Source organism: Puma concolor, chromosome A2 (genome assembly GCF_028749965.1).
Source record: "Puma concolor isolate L17-30 chromosome A2, mPumCon1.1.hap2, whole genome shotgun sequence".
Taxonomy (NCBI): Eukaryota; Metazoa; Chordata; class Mammalia; order Carnivora; family Felidae; genus Puma; species Puma concolor.
This window is the reverse complement of record NC_141668.1, coordinates 116,308,281-116,324,507: the sequence shown is the minus strand read 5'-3', so window position 1 is coordinate 116,324,507 and position 16,227 is coordinate 116,308,281. Positions and strand designations below refer to the sequence as shown.

General features: G+C 45.1%; 1 protein-coding gene and 1 long non-coding RNA gene across 4 annotated transcripts in view; one reads left to right on the top strand and one right to left on the bottom strand.

Annotated features, from left to right (window-relative positions):
- Window positions 1–3,781: 3,781 nt before the first annotated feature.
- On the bottom strand, window positions 3,782–6,397 carry LOC147583472 (uncharacterized). The gene is made up of 2 exons (XR_015248237.1): window positions 6,074–6,397; window positions 3,782–4,180 (listed from the first exon to the last, which is right to left on the bottom strand). It is a non-coding gene; the product is annotated as an uncharacterized LOC147583472 (long non-coding RNA).
- Window positions 6,398–6,509: 112 nt separating this feature from the next.
- The window catches only part of RBSN (rabenosyn, RAB effector), a 33,381-nt gene continuing 23,663 nt past the window's right edge, over window positions 6,510–16,227 (top strand). The window contains exons 1-2 of one of the 3 annotated variants that reach the window (XM_086697353.1): window positions 6,510–6,593; window positions 15,458–15,763. In XM_086697353.1, coding sequence (XP_086553479.1) covers window positions 15,616–15,763 — 148 coding nt within the window. In that variant the 5' untranslated portion in view covers window positions 6,510–6,593; window positions 15,458–15,615. Of the gene's footprint in view, window positions 6,752–15,457; window positions 15,764–16,227 lie in introns of all 3 variants that reach the window. The other 2 variants (XM_086697352.1, XM_025922300.2) reach the window with 2 other exon arrangements.

Below are 16,227 nucleotides of genomic sequence, written 5' to 3'. Positions count from 1 at the left end.
GCACCATTCTCTCTGCCCAAAGCCTTTCATCATCCCCAGTAAAAACTCTGTACCAGAGAAACAGCAACTCCCCTTCTTCCCCTCCCCCCAGTCCCTGGTAACCTCTGTTCAACTTTTTGTCTCTATGAACTTGCTTATTCTAGGGATCTCGTGTAAATGGAACAATATAGTATTTGTCCTTCTGCATCTGCCTTATTTCACTAAGCATAAAGGAAAAGGTCCATCCATGTTGTAGCATATACCAAAATCTCATTCCTTTTTATGGCTACATAATATTCCACTGTATGGGCAGAACATACATTTTGTCTATCCATTCATCTGTTGATGGACACTTGGGTTGTTCCTACCTTTGGGCTCTTGTGAATAGTGCTGCTATGACATGGGTGTTGGCCTCATTACTTTTTCCTCAATCCGCCAGGCATTCCCCTGCCTTGAGGACTTTGCACTGGCTGTTCCCTCTGCATGGAATGTTCTTCCCCAAGAGATCCACATGGCTCATTCCTCACAGCCCTCAGGTCTTTGTTCAAATGGTGCCTTCTTCGTGAGACCTGCTCTGTTCACCCTACTAAATACTACAAGCCAGCACTCCCCCTCCTATGTTTTCTTTTCTCTATAGCACTCACTTTCTAACATACTATATAATGTAATTTTTTAGTATATCCATCATGTAGTGTCTAAGTCTCTCCACTAGAATGTCAACTCCCTAACGGCAAGAATTGTTGCCTGTTTGGTTTATCTTAGGCTCCCATGTAGGCAGGTGCTTAATACAGAGTTGGTTGAGCAAACTTAAAATCGCAAGTGTAAGTCAACTGCTAGTTACACATTTTAAACTGGAGTCACGAGCCTAATGTGTTAGACGCTTCACATGCCAGATTCTCTTAAATGCCCTAAATACTTAACATACCACATATACATGGATTCTTTCAAATCTGGGTTGGAATTGGGATAACCTCTCAACTAGCCAAGCACACATATATCCGGAGATTTAGGTCAGAAGAATGAGATTTGAAGCTGCAGATAAGCAGCCTGATTTTTCTCTTGAAAAATCTGAGACTTCACTCTTGTCCCCGGCCCTGGGACTCCTGTACAGGCTGTGGATAGCACAGTTGAGGGGGGTTGAGAGGGAGCAGAAATCCAGTCCCTGCCCCACTCACCAAGTGCAGGGCTTGAGTCCTGGCACAGGACTCATCTGTTGGGGGGGGGGGGGCTCTTTCCCATCCACCAAAGGCCCCTATGGCTGGTGGTGGCTCTGCTTTATCAAAGGAGATGCCAGCCTACAACCTGTAGATGGGTGGCTGTGCAGCTCACGAGCCCCCCAGCCAAGACGTCCATGTGCGTCCCACTTTTCAGGTCTGTGAGGCTGCCACTGCCCACCTCCAGCCTCCCTGGATCAGTGAATGTAGCTACTTGATTCTCTTCTGAGTTCCCACCTGGCAGGGCCGTGACTCTCATGGATGTTTCCATGACACCAGATTGGATCCGCACACTTCCTATGGCACTGACCCAGCTTGACATAATTGCCAAGGCATTGGAACCACACCTCTCCTCCTTCATCTTTAACATTGACAGAGTCCTTCCTATGTGCCCAGCACTTACTGAGCACTTTCCAAATAGTATCTTATTTAATCCTCCGGCCTAGGAGGGAGGTATTATTATCCTAGTTTACTGATGAAGAAACTAAAGCTCAGAGAATTTAAGTCACCTGCCTGGGATCACACCGCTATGGGGCTGGGAAGCCCAGAGTCTGTGCTTATAACCACAATGCTTTGCCATCTCTTAATTTTTTGCTTGTCCTTCTTGTCTCTCATTCCCTACTGGTTTCCATCTCTTTCTTCCCCCTTCTTCCTTCTTCCCCTCTCTTCTTTCCTCCATTCTCTGCTTCCTCCCTTACCAAGCCTGAACGGGTGCCACCTGCCCAGCTTGGCTCACCCTCTGCCAATTCTGCAGACCAGGCTCTGTCTCCCACGGCCTAGCCAGTCCTTTCCTCATTAATCTCATCTCCCTGTGCCAGCAGATGGGGTGTGCCAACCTGTACCCCTTCAACCTGCCTGCTCATCACCACAGCAGCAGCTGGCAGAGGCCGGTGGAACTGGGGTCTGGGCCAGCCTGAAGGGAAGCCAGATCTTTGGGGAGTTACATGACATGCTGCACACTTTCTTCTGATGTATGCTTACCACATCATGATTTCCCTTTCATGCTCAGGTTTTTTTTTTTTTTTTAAAGCTTATTTTTATTTATTTTGAGAGCAAGAGAGCAACAGGGGAGGGGCAGAGAGAGAGGGAGACAGAACCCCACGAACTCTGAGATCATGACCTGAGCTGAAGTCGAGTCGGATGCTTAACCGACTGAGCCACCCAGGTGCCCTCTGCTCTGGGTTTTTTTGTTTTTTTTTTTTTTAATTTTTTTTTCAACGTTTATTTATTTTGGGGACAGAGAGAGACAGAGCATGAACGGGGGAGGGGCAGAGAGAGAGGGAGACACAGAATCGGAAACAGGCTCCAGGCTCCGAGCCATCAGCCCAGAGCCCGACGCGGGGCTCGAACTCACGGACCGCGAGATCGTGACCTGGCTGAAGTCGGACGCTTAACCGACTGCGCCACCCAGGCGCCCCTGCTCTGGGGTTTTTAATATGATGCCAAGACACCTTGTGCTGCTTGGGATAGACTTAGACAATAAGGGGCCGGAAAGAGAGAGACAGAGCTAGAGAGCGGGAGAACCATAAGGTGGCAAAGAGATCCAGCTTCCACCCTTAGAAGCAGCTCCCTACAGTGTTGGGAACAATGTTCAAAGCATGAAGGAACTTTTTTAAGTTTCTCAAAGGACACATGTTCTTACCCATGATTATGTCTTTGCATCTGCTGTTCCCTGGCCTGGAAGGCCTTTCATGATCATTTTTACCAGAGGGCTCTGCTTATGTGTTGCTGCCTTTGGGAAACTTCCCTGAACTCCCATGGGGCATTTCAGCAGCCCCCACTTTGATGCCACAGCATCTGCATACGTGTGCACACTTCCCTCTCTCCCTCTCTCTCTATTTTTAACTAACTGGCTGGTGTATGTATCCTCGGCCAGCTATGGCCTCCTCCAAGACTGAGAGACCATCCTGCCTTATTCTCCTCACATCTTCCATCTCCATGCCCGGTACATGGTTGGTGCCTGAAAAATGCTGAGAGATGCAGTATAGCTCAGAAACCAGGACTTCACAGAGGAAGAAAAAGTGGGGGTTGTGAAAGGCAATAGGACTCTGGGTTTAGTTAGCACTTACCGACTGTGTGACCTTGGGCAAATCGCTGAATCTTTCTGGGCCTCAGATTCCTGACTTGTAAAATGGGGACAGTATTAGTTGGTAGCACATAGTGTTGTATGACAATTAAACAAGTCACAGTGTGTAAAGCACATAGAACAGTGACTGGCACGTGTGAATCACTCAGTAAATATTAGTCATTATTATTACTGATGTGGAAACAGTAATAGAGTTACCCAAGGGATTTGAATAATGAAAAATTTTTTTTAAATGTTTATTTATTTTTGAGAGAGAGAGAGTGAGTGGGGGAGGAGCAGAGAGAGAGAGAGGGAGACACAGAATCCGAAGCAGGCTCCAGGCTTTGAGCTGTCAGCACAGGGTCCGATGCGGGGCTCAAATTTATGGACCAGGAGATCATGACCTGAGCTGAATTCGGACGCTTAACCAACTGAGACACCCAGGCACCCCTGAAAATGTTCTTGATAAACTGTAAAGTATACAATAAGTTATTTGCCATCATCACTCTTAAAAACACCAATAGAACAGCAGTGGCCCATCCATCATGATTTCCAGAATTAATTCACAACCTGAAGGCCACATTGCCACTGTGTTTTTTTAGCAAATAAAATGGTGAATGTGACACCTGGCTTTTGTAAATGGTAGAATGACAGGCAAAATCATAATGGTTTAACAAAAGATCCATCGCCTGACTCCAAATATAGTCTTGCCCACAAGAGTGTCCTGTTCTGGGATTTATATGGTCCCAGACACTTAATATGGTGTTTTCATTTCCCAAGTCCTGGCTACCAAGATCCAAGGCAGAGGCCGGCAACAGAGAGGCAAAGCTTGGTCTCTTGTTTTACTTCTGAGAGGTTGGCAAGGTCTCTTTCTCGTCTGTGTCAATGTGCAAAGAGAAGTCACTGTCCATTCCTGCTAACCCTGTAAAGTTAAAAAAAAAAAATTGGTCATCAGGTTGAAACAAGTAGAAGAGCTTGCAAGTCTTTGGAACTCATTTTATCTGTACAGATGAGAAACCTGAGGCCAAGAGAGGGAAGGGAACTATTCAAAATCACAAAGTAAAGTGTGGCCAGGGTTAGAACCTAGGCCTCTGCATGGCTAGCTCACTGCCCTTTCACTGGCCATTGCCTTTCACTCAGTGATCTCTGTGCTGGGAGCCCTGTGTCCTTAAATGGAAGGTGCTGGAGGCCCAGTGGTAATCACAGAAGCAGTGCTCCTGTCCAAAGCCAGGTGTTAAAGACTTCCACACACACACATATACACACACACCCACACTCACTCCCACATATACATCATCTCACTCAATATTCGTAACTCTATAAAGTGGAAACTATTATTTTCATTCCATTTTATAGATGGTGATACCAGGAGGCAAAGGAGTCAAGTACCACTCCTGGAACGTGAACTCAAGCCGCCTTCTGACCCCAAAGCCCAGGATCTTCCCATAATGCTCTGCAGCTCTTCTTCTGGAGCCCAGGACATTGCTGAAGGCCAGCCCTTGTGCAGGACACAAAGCAGCTTCCCAGGACTGGGATGAAGTTCTGTCTCTATATACCCTGTATTACCTAGTACAATGCAGGGCACAGAGTAGGTGCTGAGTGATCATCCTTTTTTTTTTTTTTTTAAATTCAGGTATAATTGACATATAGATGTCACTATATATATATTTTTTTCAACGTTTATTTATTTTTTTTGGGACAGAGAGAGACAGAGCATGAACAGGGGAGGGGCAGAGAGAGAGGGAAACACAGAATCGGAAACAGGCTCCAGCCATCAGCCCAGAGCCTGACGCGGGGCTCGAACTCACGGACCGCGAGATCGTGACCTGGATGAAGTCGGACGCTTAACCGACTGCGCCACCCAGGCGCCCCAGATGTCACTATATATATATTATATACTATTATGTACATTTCACATACAACAAAATGATTTGACTTTGTATATTATGTAAAATGATCATCACAATAAGTGGCACAAACGTTACCATATATAGTTACAAAATAATTTTCTTGTGATGAGAACTTTTAAGATCTATCTGTTTTAGCGACTTTTAAGTACACAATACAAAATTATTAGCTATAGGCACCATGCTGTACATCACATCCCCATCATTTATTTTATAACTGGTGGTCTGTACCTTTTGACTTTCTTCACCCATTTCACCACCATCCACCCACCCAAACCTCTGGCAACCACCAATCTGTTCTCTGTATCTATCAGCTTGATTTTTTTTTTTTTTTTTTTAGATTCCATCTATAAGTAAGATCATATGGTATTTGTCTTTTTCTGACTTATTTCACTTAGCATAATGCCTTCAAGGTCTAGCCGTGTTGTTGCAAATGGCAAGCTTTTATTCCTTTTTTTTTTTCATGGCTGAATGATATTCTATATATCCTTTATGTATCCATCAGTGGACACTTAAATGGTTTCCGTATCTTGGCTATTGGAAATAATGCTGCAAAGAACGTAGTGGGAATGGTGATGGTGGTGCATATATCTTTTCAAGTTGGTGTTTTCACTTTCTTTGGCTAAATACCCAGAAATGGAATTGCTGGATGGCAGGGTAGTTGTGTTTTTAATTTGTCAAGGACCCTCCATACTGTTTTCCATTGTGGCTGCATCAATTTCCTACCCACAGTGCACAGGTGTTCACTTCTCTCCATAACCTCATCAACACTTGTTATTATCTTTAGGATAATAGCTATTCTAACATGTGTCAGGTGATATTCATCAAGGTTTTCATTTGCATTTGAAAACACCACAGGTTTCCCACAGATTTGACTATGCTGTATGCCCTCCAGATAGATACTCCACCTCATTCCAAATCCCCACTCTCACGTGGTTCTATTCTGGCTCTTTCCGCATTCTCCAGGTCTCCTGAACATTCCTTCTCTCTCTAGCTCTCAGGAATTTTAATTGACTCAGATTAATTCAGAGCCACAGTTGGGAGTGGGGTAGAAAGTGTTAAGCACCCCACCGCCCACCGCCACTTCTTCACTCATCGCACACGTTGGCTAAGAGCTAAAGAATCACGGGCTTTGTTTTTCCACCTCTACAACTGGTGGAGAACCACCGGCTGGCTTCAACGCTTCGCACGTTAAGTGCCTGGGACAGCAAAACCTTGCAAAATTACCAGTCCTCCCCTGTTGGTTCTTACAGCGCCTGCGCAGAAGCCAGTGCACAAGCTTGGCGCTGTTGAAGCCCACCTCCGCCCTTCTCGCCCTCAGAGATTCGGCGCTCGACAGGCGTCTGTCAGGCTGCCTTCCGGTTTCGGTGCCGCGCAGGCGCGCCTGCCGAGCGTCGAGCAACTGATGGAGATGGCGGCCGCGGCTGGGTGAGGGACCGCAGAGGCCCAGAACCCCGGCGGGAGGAGCCGACGGGCCTGCGTGCCAGGGGGAGCGCGGCCGGGTACAGAGGGCCGGGAAGGGTCTGAGTGGCGGAAGCTCGGCTCACCTGAGGAACAGAGACGGGCGGGCCGTGCGGGTGTGGGAGGTATGCGGTTGTGGTGGGTGTGACGTGCTTGGTGGGAGATGTGGCTTTCGGGCCGTGAGTTTCGCCTGCATTGTGCTTGCGACGATTGGGCTCTGTGTGATTGTGTGGTTACGTGGGGGCGTGCACAGTTGTGTTTGGTTATACGGCTGAGGGTGCGTGAGCGGTGGTCTCCCGATTGCTTGCGTTTGGTTCCCTGGTTGTGTGAGGTTGAGGCGTTTGGGTTCTGAGTTTGTGTAGAGTCGTTTGTAGCGTTTGGTGTGGCGTCTGTGCGCCGTGTCAAGTTGTCATGTCCGCTCTGTGGGATCGAGTCTTTCATGTCGTGTGTGGTTATGCGACCTGTGCATAATCGTATTGAATTGTGTGGAGGGTGTTGTGCGCGGTCGAGGCCGTGAGGAGTGCGACTGTGGGATGTGTAGTCTCTGCGGCATGTAGCCGTGTAGCATTCATGCTGGGCGTATAATTTCAGGATATGTAGGTATAATTTTTATTTTTTACGTGGTGTGGGTTGAGAGGGGCTTGCACATGTTATGGTTGTGGGGTCTGGCTTCGTGGTTTGTAGATTTATTTGGTTGTGGTGTGTGTTTGGTTATGCGATTTTAGAGTTCGGTCAGGCATTTATTCATTCATTCACAAATGAAGCTTTCGTGCGTTTCTTCGTGGTAGGTGCCAGGGAATGTGCTAGACCCTGGGGTAAGGTGGTGGGAAAAGCCCATAGTCTCTGCCCTTACAGAGCTTAGAGCCTTCTGTACTTAGTTATTTTATGTACTCGTGATTATAAGTTGATACGAGCGCTGTCCCACGGGAGAATGCCTCAAGTGAGAGGCATTTCCTTGAGGAAGCAAGGTTGGGTTGAGATGTGAAGGGTGTGTGTGTTTGATTTGTGGTTGTTAGGGTGAGTGCCTGGGAAGGAAAGGAGCTTTTAGAGTCCCCGCATCCGATAACCACTTGCTGGGGAGGAAACTGGAACTGCTGTTTCAGTGACCGTCTGGAAAAGGGGCTGAGATCTGGGTGTATATGGTCATGGGGTTTCTTAGAGGGAAAAAACCAGGGGCCCGGTGTTTCATTTGCTTATTTTCTGGGTCATGGCTACCCTTCGGCTTTGAGGACCAGGCATTCCGTCCTCACAGGCCCTCTGAGCAGGCCTATCCGAAGCTGAGAGTCATACATTTCCTCTTACTCTCTACTGCGGTTTGTGACCACAGGTTCTTGGGGAGAAATTTCTCTGCTTTTGTGGAATGGTTTTATCTGGATTCTCCCAAGGCTGGGTGTTTTTCTGAGGTGACATTGGAAGTGACTTTGGCATGGCCCAGTAAAAGTGAAAATGTAACCTATTAAGCCCTGGATGTCTTAAGCACTAAATCCTTTTATTTTTGAAGCAGTGAGAACATTAGGCTGGCTTTTCAGCTGTCATTTATTGACTTATAAAACCCACTATGTTCACTGTCGAAAAAGTACAAATATAAAACACAAAATAGATTTTTCTTTTTACCACTGGATTAAAAAAAATTTTTTTTTTAACATTTTTTATTTTTTTTTTTTTTTTTTTTTTTTTTTTTTTTTTTTTTTTATATATGAAATTTATTGTCAAATTGGTTTCCATACAACACCCAGTGCTCATCCCAAAAGGTGCCCTCCTCAGTACCCATCACCCACCCTCTCCTCCCTCCCACCCCCCATCAACCCTTAGTTTGTTCTCAGTTCTCAACAGTCTCTTATGCTTTGGCTCTCTCCCACTCTAACCTCTTTTTTTTTTTTTTTTTTTGTTCCCCTCCCCCATGGGTTTCTCTTAAGTTTCTCAGGATCCACATAAGAGTGAAACCATATGGTATCTGTCTTTCTCTGTATGGCTTATTTCACTTAGCATCACACTCTCCAGTTCCATCCACGTTGCTACAAAAGGCCATATTTCATTTTTTCTCATTGCCACGTAGTACTCCATTGTGTATATAAACCACAATTTCTTTATCCATTCATCAGTTGATGGACATTTAGGCTCTTTCCATAATTTGGCTATTGTTGAGAGTGCTGCTATGAACATTGGGGTACAAGTGCCCCTATGCATCAGTACTCCTGTGTCCCTTGGATAAATTCCTAGCAGTGCTATTGCTGGGTCATAGGGTAGGTCTATTTTTAATTTTCTGAGGAACCTCCACACTGCTTTCCAGAGCGGCTGCACCAATTTGCATTCCCACCAACAGTGCAAGAGGGTTCCCGTTTCTCCACATCCTCTCCAGCATCTATAGTCTCCTGATTTGTTCATTTTGGCCACTCTGACTGGCGTGAGGTGATATCTGAGTGTGGTTTTGATTTGTATTTCCCTGATAAGGAGCGACGCTGAACATCTTTTCATGTGCCTGTTGGCCATCTGGATGTCTTCTTTAGAGAAGTGTCTATTCATGTTTTCCGCCCATTTCTTCACTGGGTTATTTGCTTTTCGGGTGTGGAGTTTGGTGAGCTCTTTATAGATTTTGGATACTAGCCCTTTGTCCGATATGTCATTTGCAAATATCTTTTCCCATTCCGTTGGTTGCCTTTTAGTTTTGTTGGTTGTTTCCTTTGCTGTACAGAAGCTTTTTATCTTCATAAGGTCCCAGCAATTCACTTTTGCTTTTAATTCCCTTGCCTTTGGGGATGTGTCGAGTAAGAGATTGCTACGGCTGAGGTCAGAGAGGTCTTTTCCTGCTTTCTCCTCTAAGGTTTTGATGGTTTCCTGTCTCACATTCAGGTCCTTTATCCATTTTGAGTTTATTTTTGTGAATGGTGTGAGAAAGTGGTCTAGTTTCAACCTTCTGCATGTTGCTGTCCAGTTCTCCCAGCACCATTTGTTAAAGAGACTGTCTTTTTTCCATTGGATGTTCTTTCCTGCTTTGTCAAAGATGAGTTGGCCATACGTTTGTGGGTCTAGTTCTGGGGTTTCTATTCTATTCCATTGGTCTATGTGTCTGTTTTTCTGCCAATACCATGCTGTCTTGATGATGACAGCTTTGTAGTAGAGGCTAAAGTCTGGGATTGTGATGCCTCCTGCTTTGGTCTTCTTCTTCAAAATTACTTTGGCTATTCGGGGCCTTTTGTGGTTCCATATGAATTTTAGGATTGCTTGTTCTAGTTTCGAGAAGAATGCTGGTGCAATTTTGATTGGGATTGCATTGAATGTGTAGATAGCTTTGGGTAGTATTGACATTTTGATAATATTTATTCTTCCAATCCATGAGCAGGGAATGTCTTTCCATTTCTTTAAATCTTCTTCAATTACCTTCATAAGCTTTCTATAGTTTTCAGCATACAGATCCTTTACATCTTTGGTTAGATTTATTCCTAGGTATTTTATGCTTCTTGGTGCAATTGTGAATGGGATCAGTTTCTTTATTTGTCTTTCTGTTGCTTCATTGTTAGTGTATAAGAATGCGACTGATTTCTGTACATTGATTTTGTATCCTGCAACTTTGCTGAATTCATGTATCAGTTCTAGCAGACTTTTGGTGGAGTCTATCGGATTTTCCATGTATAATATCATGTCATCTGCAAAGAGCGAAAGCTTGACTTCATCTTTGCCAATTTTGACGCCTTTGATTTCCTTTTGTTGTCTGATTGCTGTTGCTAGAACTTCCAGCACTATGTTAAATAACAGCGGTGAGAGTGGGCATCCCTGTCGTGTTCCTGATCTCAGGGAAAAAGCTCTCAGTTTTTCCCCGTTGAGGATGATGTTAGCTGTGGGCTTTTCATAAATGGCTTTTATGATCTTTAAGTATGTTCCTTCTATCCCGACTTTCTCAAGGGTTTTTATTAAGAAAGGGTGCTGGATTTTGTCAAAGGCCTTTTCTGCATCGATTGACAGGATCATATGGTTTTTCTCCTTTTTTTTGTTAATGTGATGTATCACGTTGATTGATTTGCGAATGTTGAACCAGCCCTGCATCCCAGGAATGAATCCCACTTGATCATGGTGAATAATTCTTTTTATATGCCGTTGAATTCGATTTGCTAGTATCTTATTGAGAATTTTTGCATCCATATTCATCAGGGATATTGGCCTGTAGTTCTCTTTTTTTACTGGGTCTCTGTCTGGTTTAGGAATCAAAGTAATACTGGCTTCATAGAATGAGTCTGGAAGTTTTCCTTCCCTTTCTATTTCTTGGAATAGCTTGAGAAGGATAGGTATTATCTCTGCTTTAAACGTCTGGTAGAACTCCCCTGGGAAGCCATCTGGTCCTGGACTCTTATTTGTTGGGAGATTTTTGATAACCGATTCAATTTCTTCGCTGGTGATGGGTCTGTTCAAGCTTTCTATTTCCTCCTGATTGAGTTTTGGAAGAGTGTGGGCGTTCAGGAATTTGTCCATTTCTTCCAGGTTGTCCAATTTGTTGGCATATAATTTTTCATAGTATTCCCTGATAATTGTTTGTATCTCTGAGGGATTGGTTGTAATAATTCCATTTTCATTCATGATTTTATTTATTTGGGTCATCTCCCTTTTCTTTTTGAGAAGCCTGGCTAGAGGTTTGTCAATTTTGTTTATTTTTTCAAAAAACCAACTCTTGGTTTCGTTGATCTGTTCTACAGTTTTTTTAGATTCTATATTGTTTATTTCTGCTCTGATCTTTATTATTTCTCTTCTTCTGCTGGGTTTAGGCTGCCTTTGCTGTTCTGCTTCTAGTTCCTTTAGGTGTGCTGTTAGATTTTGTATTTGGGATTTTTCTTGTTTCTTGAGATAGGCGTGGATTGCAATGTATTTTCCTCTCAGGACTGCCTTCGCTGCATCCCAAAGCGTTTGGATTGTTGTATTTTCATTTTCGTTTGTTTCCATATATTTTTTAATTTCTTCTCTAATTGCCTGGTTGACCCACTCATTCGTTAGTAGGGTGTTCTTTAACCTCCATGCTTTTGGAGGTTTTCCAGACTTTTTTCTGTGGTTGATTTCAAGCTTCATAGCATTGTGGTCTGAAAGTATGCATGGTATGATTTCAATTCTTGTAAACTTATGAAGGGCTGTTTTGTGACCCAGTATATGATCTATCTTGGAGAATGTTCCATGTGCACTCGAGAAGAAAGTATATTCTGTTGCTTTGGGATGCAGAGTTCTAAATATATCTGTCAAGTCCATCTGATCCAATGTCTCATTCAGGGCCCTTGTTTCTTTATTGACCGTGTGTCTAGTTGATCTATCCATTTCTGTAAGTGGGGTGTTAAAGTCCCCTGCAATTACCACATTCTTATCAATAAGGTTGCTTATGTTTATGAGTAATTGTTTTATATATTTGGGCGCTCCGGTATTCGGTGCATAGACATTTATAATTGTTAGCTCTTCCTGATGGATAGACCCTGTCACTATTATATAATGTCCTTCTTCATCTCTTGTTACAGCCTTTAATTTAAAGTCTAGTTTGTCTGATATAAGGATGGCTACTCCAGCTTTCTTTTGGCTTCCAGTAGCATGATAAATAGATCTCCATCCCCTCACTCTCAATCTAAAGGTGTCCTCAGGTCTAAAATGAGTCTCTTGTAGACAGCAAATAGATGGGTCTTGTTTTTTTATCCATTCTGATACCCTAAGTCTTTTGGTTGGCGCATTTAATCCATTTACATTCAGTGTTATTATAGAAAGGTATGGGTTTAGAGTCATTGTGATGTCTGTATGTTTTATGCTTGTAGTGATGTCTCTGGTACTTTGTCTCACAGGGTCCCCCTTAGGATCTCTTGGAGGGCTGGTTTAGTGGTGACAAATTCCTTCAGTTTTTGTTTGTTTGGGAAGACCTTTATCTCTCCTTCGATTCTAAATGACAGACTTGCTGGATAAAGGATTCTCGGCTGCATATTTTTTCTGTCTAGCACACTGAAAATCTCGTGCCAATTCTTTCTGGCCTGCCAAGTTTCAAAAGAGAGATCAGTCACGAGTCTTATAGGTCTCCCTTTATATGTGAGGGCACGTTTACCCCTTGCTGCTTTCAGAATTTTCTCTTTATCCTTGTATTTTGCCAGTTTCACTATGATATGTCGTGCAGAAGATCGATTCAAGTTACGTCTGAAGGGAGTTCTCTGTGCCTCTTGGATTTCAATGCCTTTTTCCTTCCCCAGTTCAGGGAAGTTCTCAGCTATTATTTCTTCAAGTACCCCTTCAGCACCTTTCCCTCTCTCTTCCTCCTCTGGGATACCAATAATGCGTATATTATTTCTTTTTAGTGTATCACTTAGTTCTCTAATTTTCCCCTCGTACTCCTGGATTTTTTTATCTCTCTTTTTCTCAGCTTCCTCTTTTTCCATAACTTTATCTTCTAGTTCACCTATTCTCTCCTCTGCCTCTTCAATCCGAGCTGTGGTGGTTTCCATTTTGTTATGCATTTCGTTTAAAGCGTTTTTCAGCTCCTCGTGACTGTTCCTTAGTCCCTTGATCTCTGTAGCAAGAGATTCTCTGCTGTCAGCTATACTGTTTTCAAGCCCAGCGATTAATTTTATGACTATTATTCTAAATTCACTTTCTGTTATATTATTTAAATCCTTTTTGATCAGCTCATTAGCTGTTGTTATTTCCTGGAGATTCTTCTGAGGGGAATTCTTCCGCTTGGTCATTTTGGATAGTTCCTGGCGTGGTGAGGACCTGCAGGGCACTTCCCCTGTGCTGTGGTGTATAACTGGAGTTCGTGGGCGGAGCCGCAGTCAGACCTGATGTCTGCCCCCAGCCCACCGCTGGGGCCACAGTCAGACTGGTGCGTGCCTTCTCTTCCCCTCTCCTAGGGGCGGGATTCACTGTGGGGTGGGGTGGCCTGTCTGGGCTACTTGCACACTGCCAGGCTTGTGTTGCTGGGGATCTGGCGTCTTAGCTGGGGTGGGTAGGCAAGGTGCACAGGGGCAGGAGGGGCAGGCTTAGCTTGCTTCTCCTTAGGTGATCCTCTTCAGGAGGGGCCCTGTGGCAGCAGGAGGGAGTCAGATCCGCTGCCGGAGGTTTGGCTCCGCAGAAGCGCAGAGTTGGGTGTTTGCGCGCGGAGCGAGCAAGTTCCCTGGCAGGAACTGGTTCTCTTTGGGATTTTGGCTGGGGGATGGGCGGGGGAGATGGCGCTGGCGAGCGCCTTTGTTCCCCACCAAACTGAGCTCTGTCATCCGGGGGCTCAGCAGATCTCCTTCCCTTTGTCCTCCAGCCTTCCCGCTTTCTGAGCAGAGCTGTTAACTTATGACCTCCCAGACGCTAAGTCGCGCTTGCTGTCGGAACACAGTCCGTCAGGCCCCTCCGCTTTTTGCAAGCCAGACTCGGGGGCTCTGCTTGGCCGGCGAGCCGCCCCTCCGCCCCGGCTCCCTCCCGCCAGTCCGTGGAGCGCGCACCGCCTCGCCGCCCTTCCTACCCTCTTCCGTGGGCCTCTCGTCTGCGCTTGGCTCCGGTGACTCCGTTCTGCTAATCCTCTGGTGGTTTTCTGGGTTATTTAGGCAGGTGTAGGTGGAATCTAAGTGATCAGCAGGACGCGCGGTGAGCCCAGCGTCCTCCTACGCCGCCATCTTCCCTCTCCTCCTATGAAGCCAACATTTTTTATTTTTGAGAGACAGAGAGAGAGAGAGAGAGATAGCACAAACAGGGGAGGAGCAGAGAGAGGAGACACAGAATCCGAAGCGGGCTCCAGGCCCTGGGTTGTCAGCACAGAGCCCGACACGGGGCTCGAACTGACAGATCGCGAGATCATGACCCGAGCTGAAGTCCGCTGCCTAACCAACTGAGCCACCCAGGCACCCCTTACCACTGGATTTTTAATGCTCCTCCTTAGACTAAGGTTGGGATTTTTGTTTGGTGTGGTTTTAGCTTTGCTTTTGTTTTTTAGGGCAAACACTATCTCTTTTTCTCCTTGCATTTTGAAACATTTTTATTTATTAAAAATTTTTTTTAAATGTTTATTTTTGAGAGAGAGACAGAGTGTGAGTGGGGGAGGGGCAGAGAGAGAGGAGGGCAAAGAATCCAAAGCAGGCTCCAGGCTCTGAGCTGTCAGCACAGAGCCCTGTTCGGGGCTCGAACCCACAAACCGTGAGATCATGACCTGAGCCGAAGTCAGATGCTTAAATGACTGAACCACCCAGGCGCCCCACTCTTTGCATTTGTGATGTAAGTGTAAGAGCTTAGTATATGTGGTTGAGTAAATGACCAAGGTAAAGAGTCAAAAATTTCTGTGTGTGGGGGCGCCTGGGTGGGGTAGTCAGTAAAGCCACCGACTCTTGATCTCGGCACAGGTCATGATCTCACTGTTGGTGAGTTTCAGCCGTGTCGGGCTCTGTGCTGATGGCACAGAGCCTGCTTGGGATCCTGTCTCTCCTCTGCCCTTCCCCCAGTTGTGCTCTCTCTTTCTCAAAATAAATAGACTTAAAAACAAATTTCTGTGTGTTGGTAAGTACTTCAGACATTTCCTCAGTGGCTGAAGTGGCATACAAATTATGGAGTTGGACCAATTGAAGTGCATGTTAGAGAACTGCCTGGGTTTTGTGTTTGCTTTTGAAGTTGAATTTTCTTATCTTCAGGAATCTGTGCTTCCTACTTCAGCAAGTTGCCATTGTCCAGTGATGTTCTCAAATCTTTGAAGGTTTTGTATTTCAGTGTAAGGGTTTGAGAAGGCAGTTTGTGTTCTGAAACTTGCAGTGAGCAAACATTAAATAATCTTGTTGAGCGTTGAAAAGAACAAAGAAAATTTTCAGTTGCTGCTAATTTGCCTCTTTTCTGTCCCTTCTTTCCTGTTTCAGAGCTTCTCCTACTCCAGAGAGGAAACCTCATCCAGAGCCATGATACCACTTTCCCGTCACCTGTGTGCCGCTTGGTTAAGCTAATGCTGTGAGAGCACTGGTCCCTTGTGGAGGAATCAAGCTGACTCTTGGCATGAGGGGTTGAGAGGGACACTGCTATGGCTTCTCTGGATGACCCTGGGGAAGTCAGGGAGGGCTTCCTTTGCCCTTTGTGCCTGAAGGACCTGCAGTCTTTCTGTCAGCTTCAGTCACATTATGAGGAAGAGCACTCTGGGGAAGACCGTGATGTCAAAGGGCAAATTAAAAGTAAGAGGCGTGAGTTTTTTGCCTATCCTGTTCTGTCCTTGGGAGCTTTAACTCATGGGATGGTTTTCATTAGCTTCCATGATCCCACCAGAAGGTGATAAACAATAGTAAATTAATAATAATAGTAGTGAACATATATCTAATGCTTACCATGTGCCAGGCATTGTTCAGAGTCTTCCCCATGAATTCACCTCATTTAATCCTCATGATACCTATCGGACTGTGAGACCCCATTTTACTGTTGAGGGTACTAAGTCACAGAGAAATTAGGTGACTTGCCTGAAGTCACACCGTGAGGCAGGGCCTGGCTTTGAACCTAATAAATGTAATCACTGTGTTCTCTGCTGTCTCGCTAGACTGAATTATCTAATTGCCAGCCTGTGAGGAATATGGAGTGGAATTTCTTTCCTTAGCTCTGAAAGTGGAGGCCCATTATATATCCATTACCCTGTTACAAATTCAAG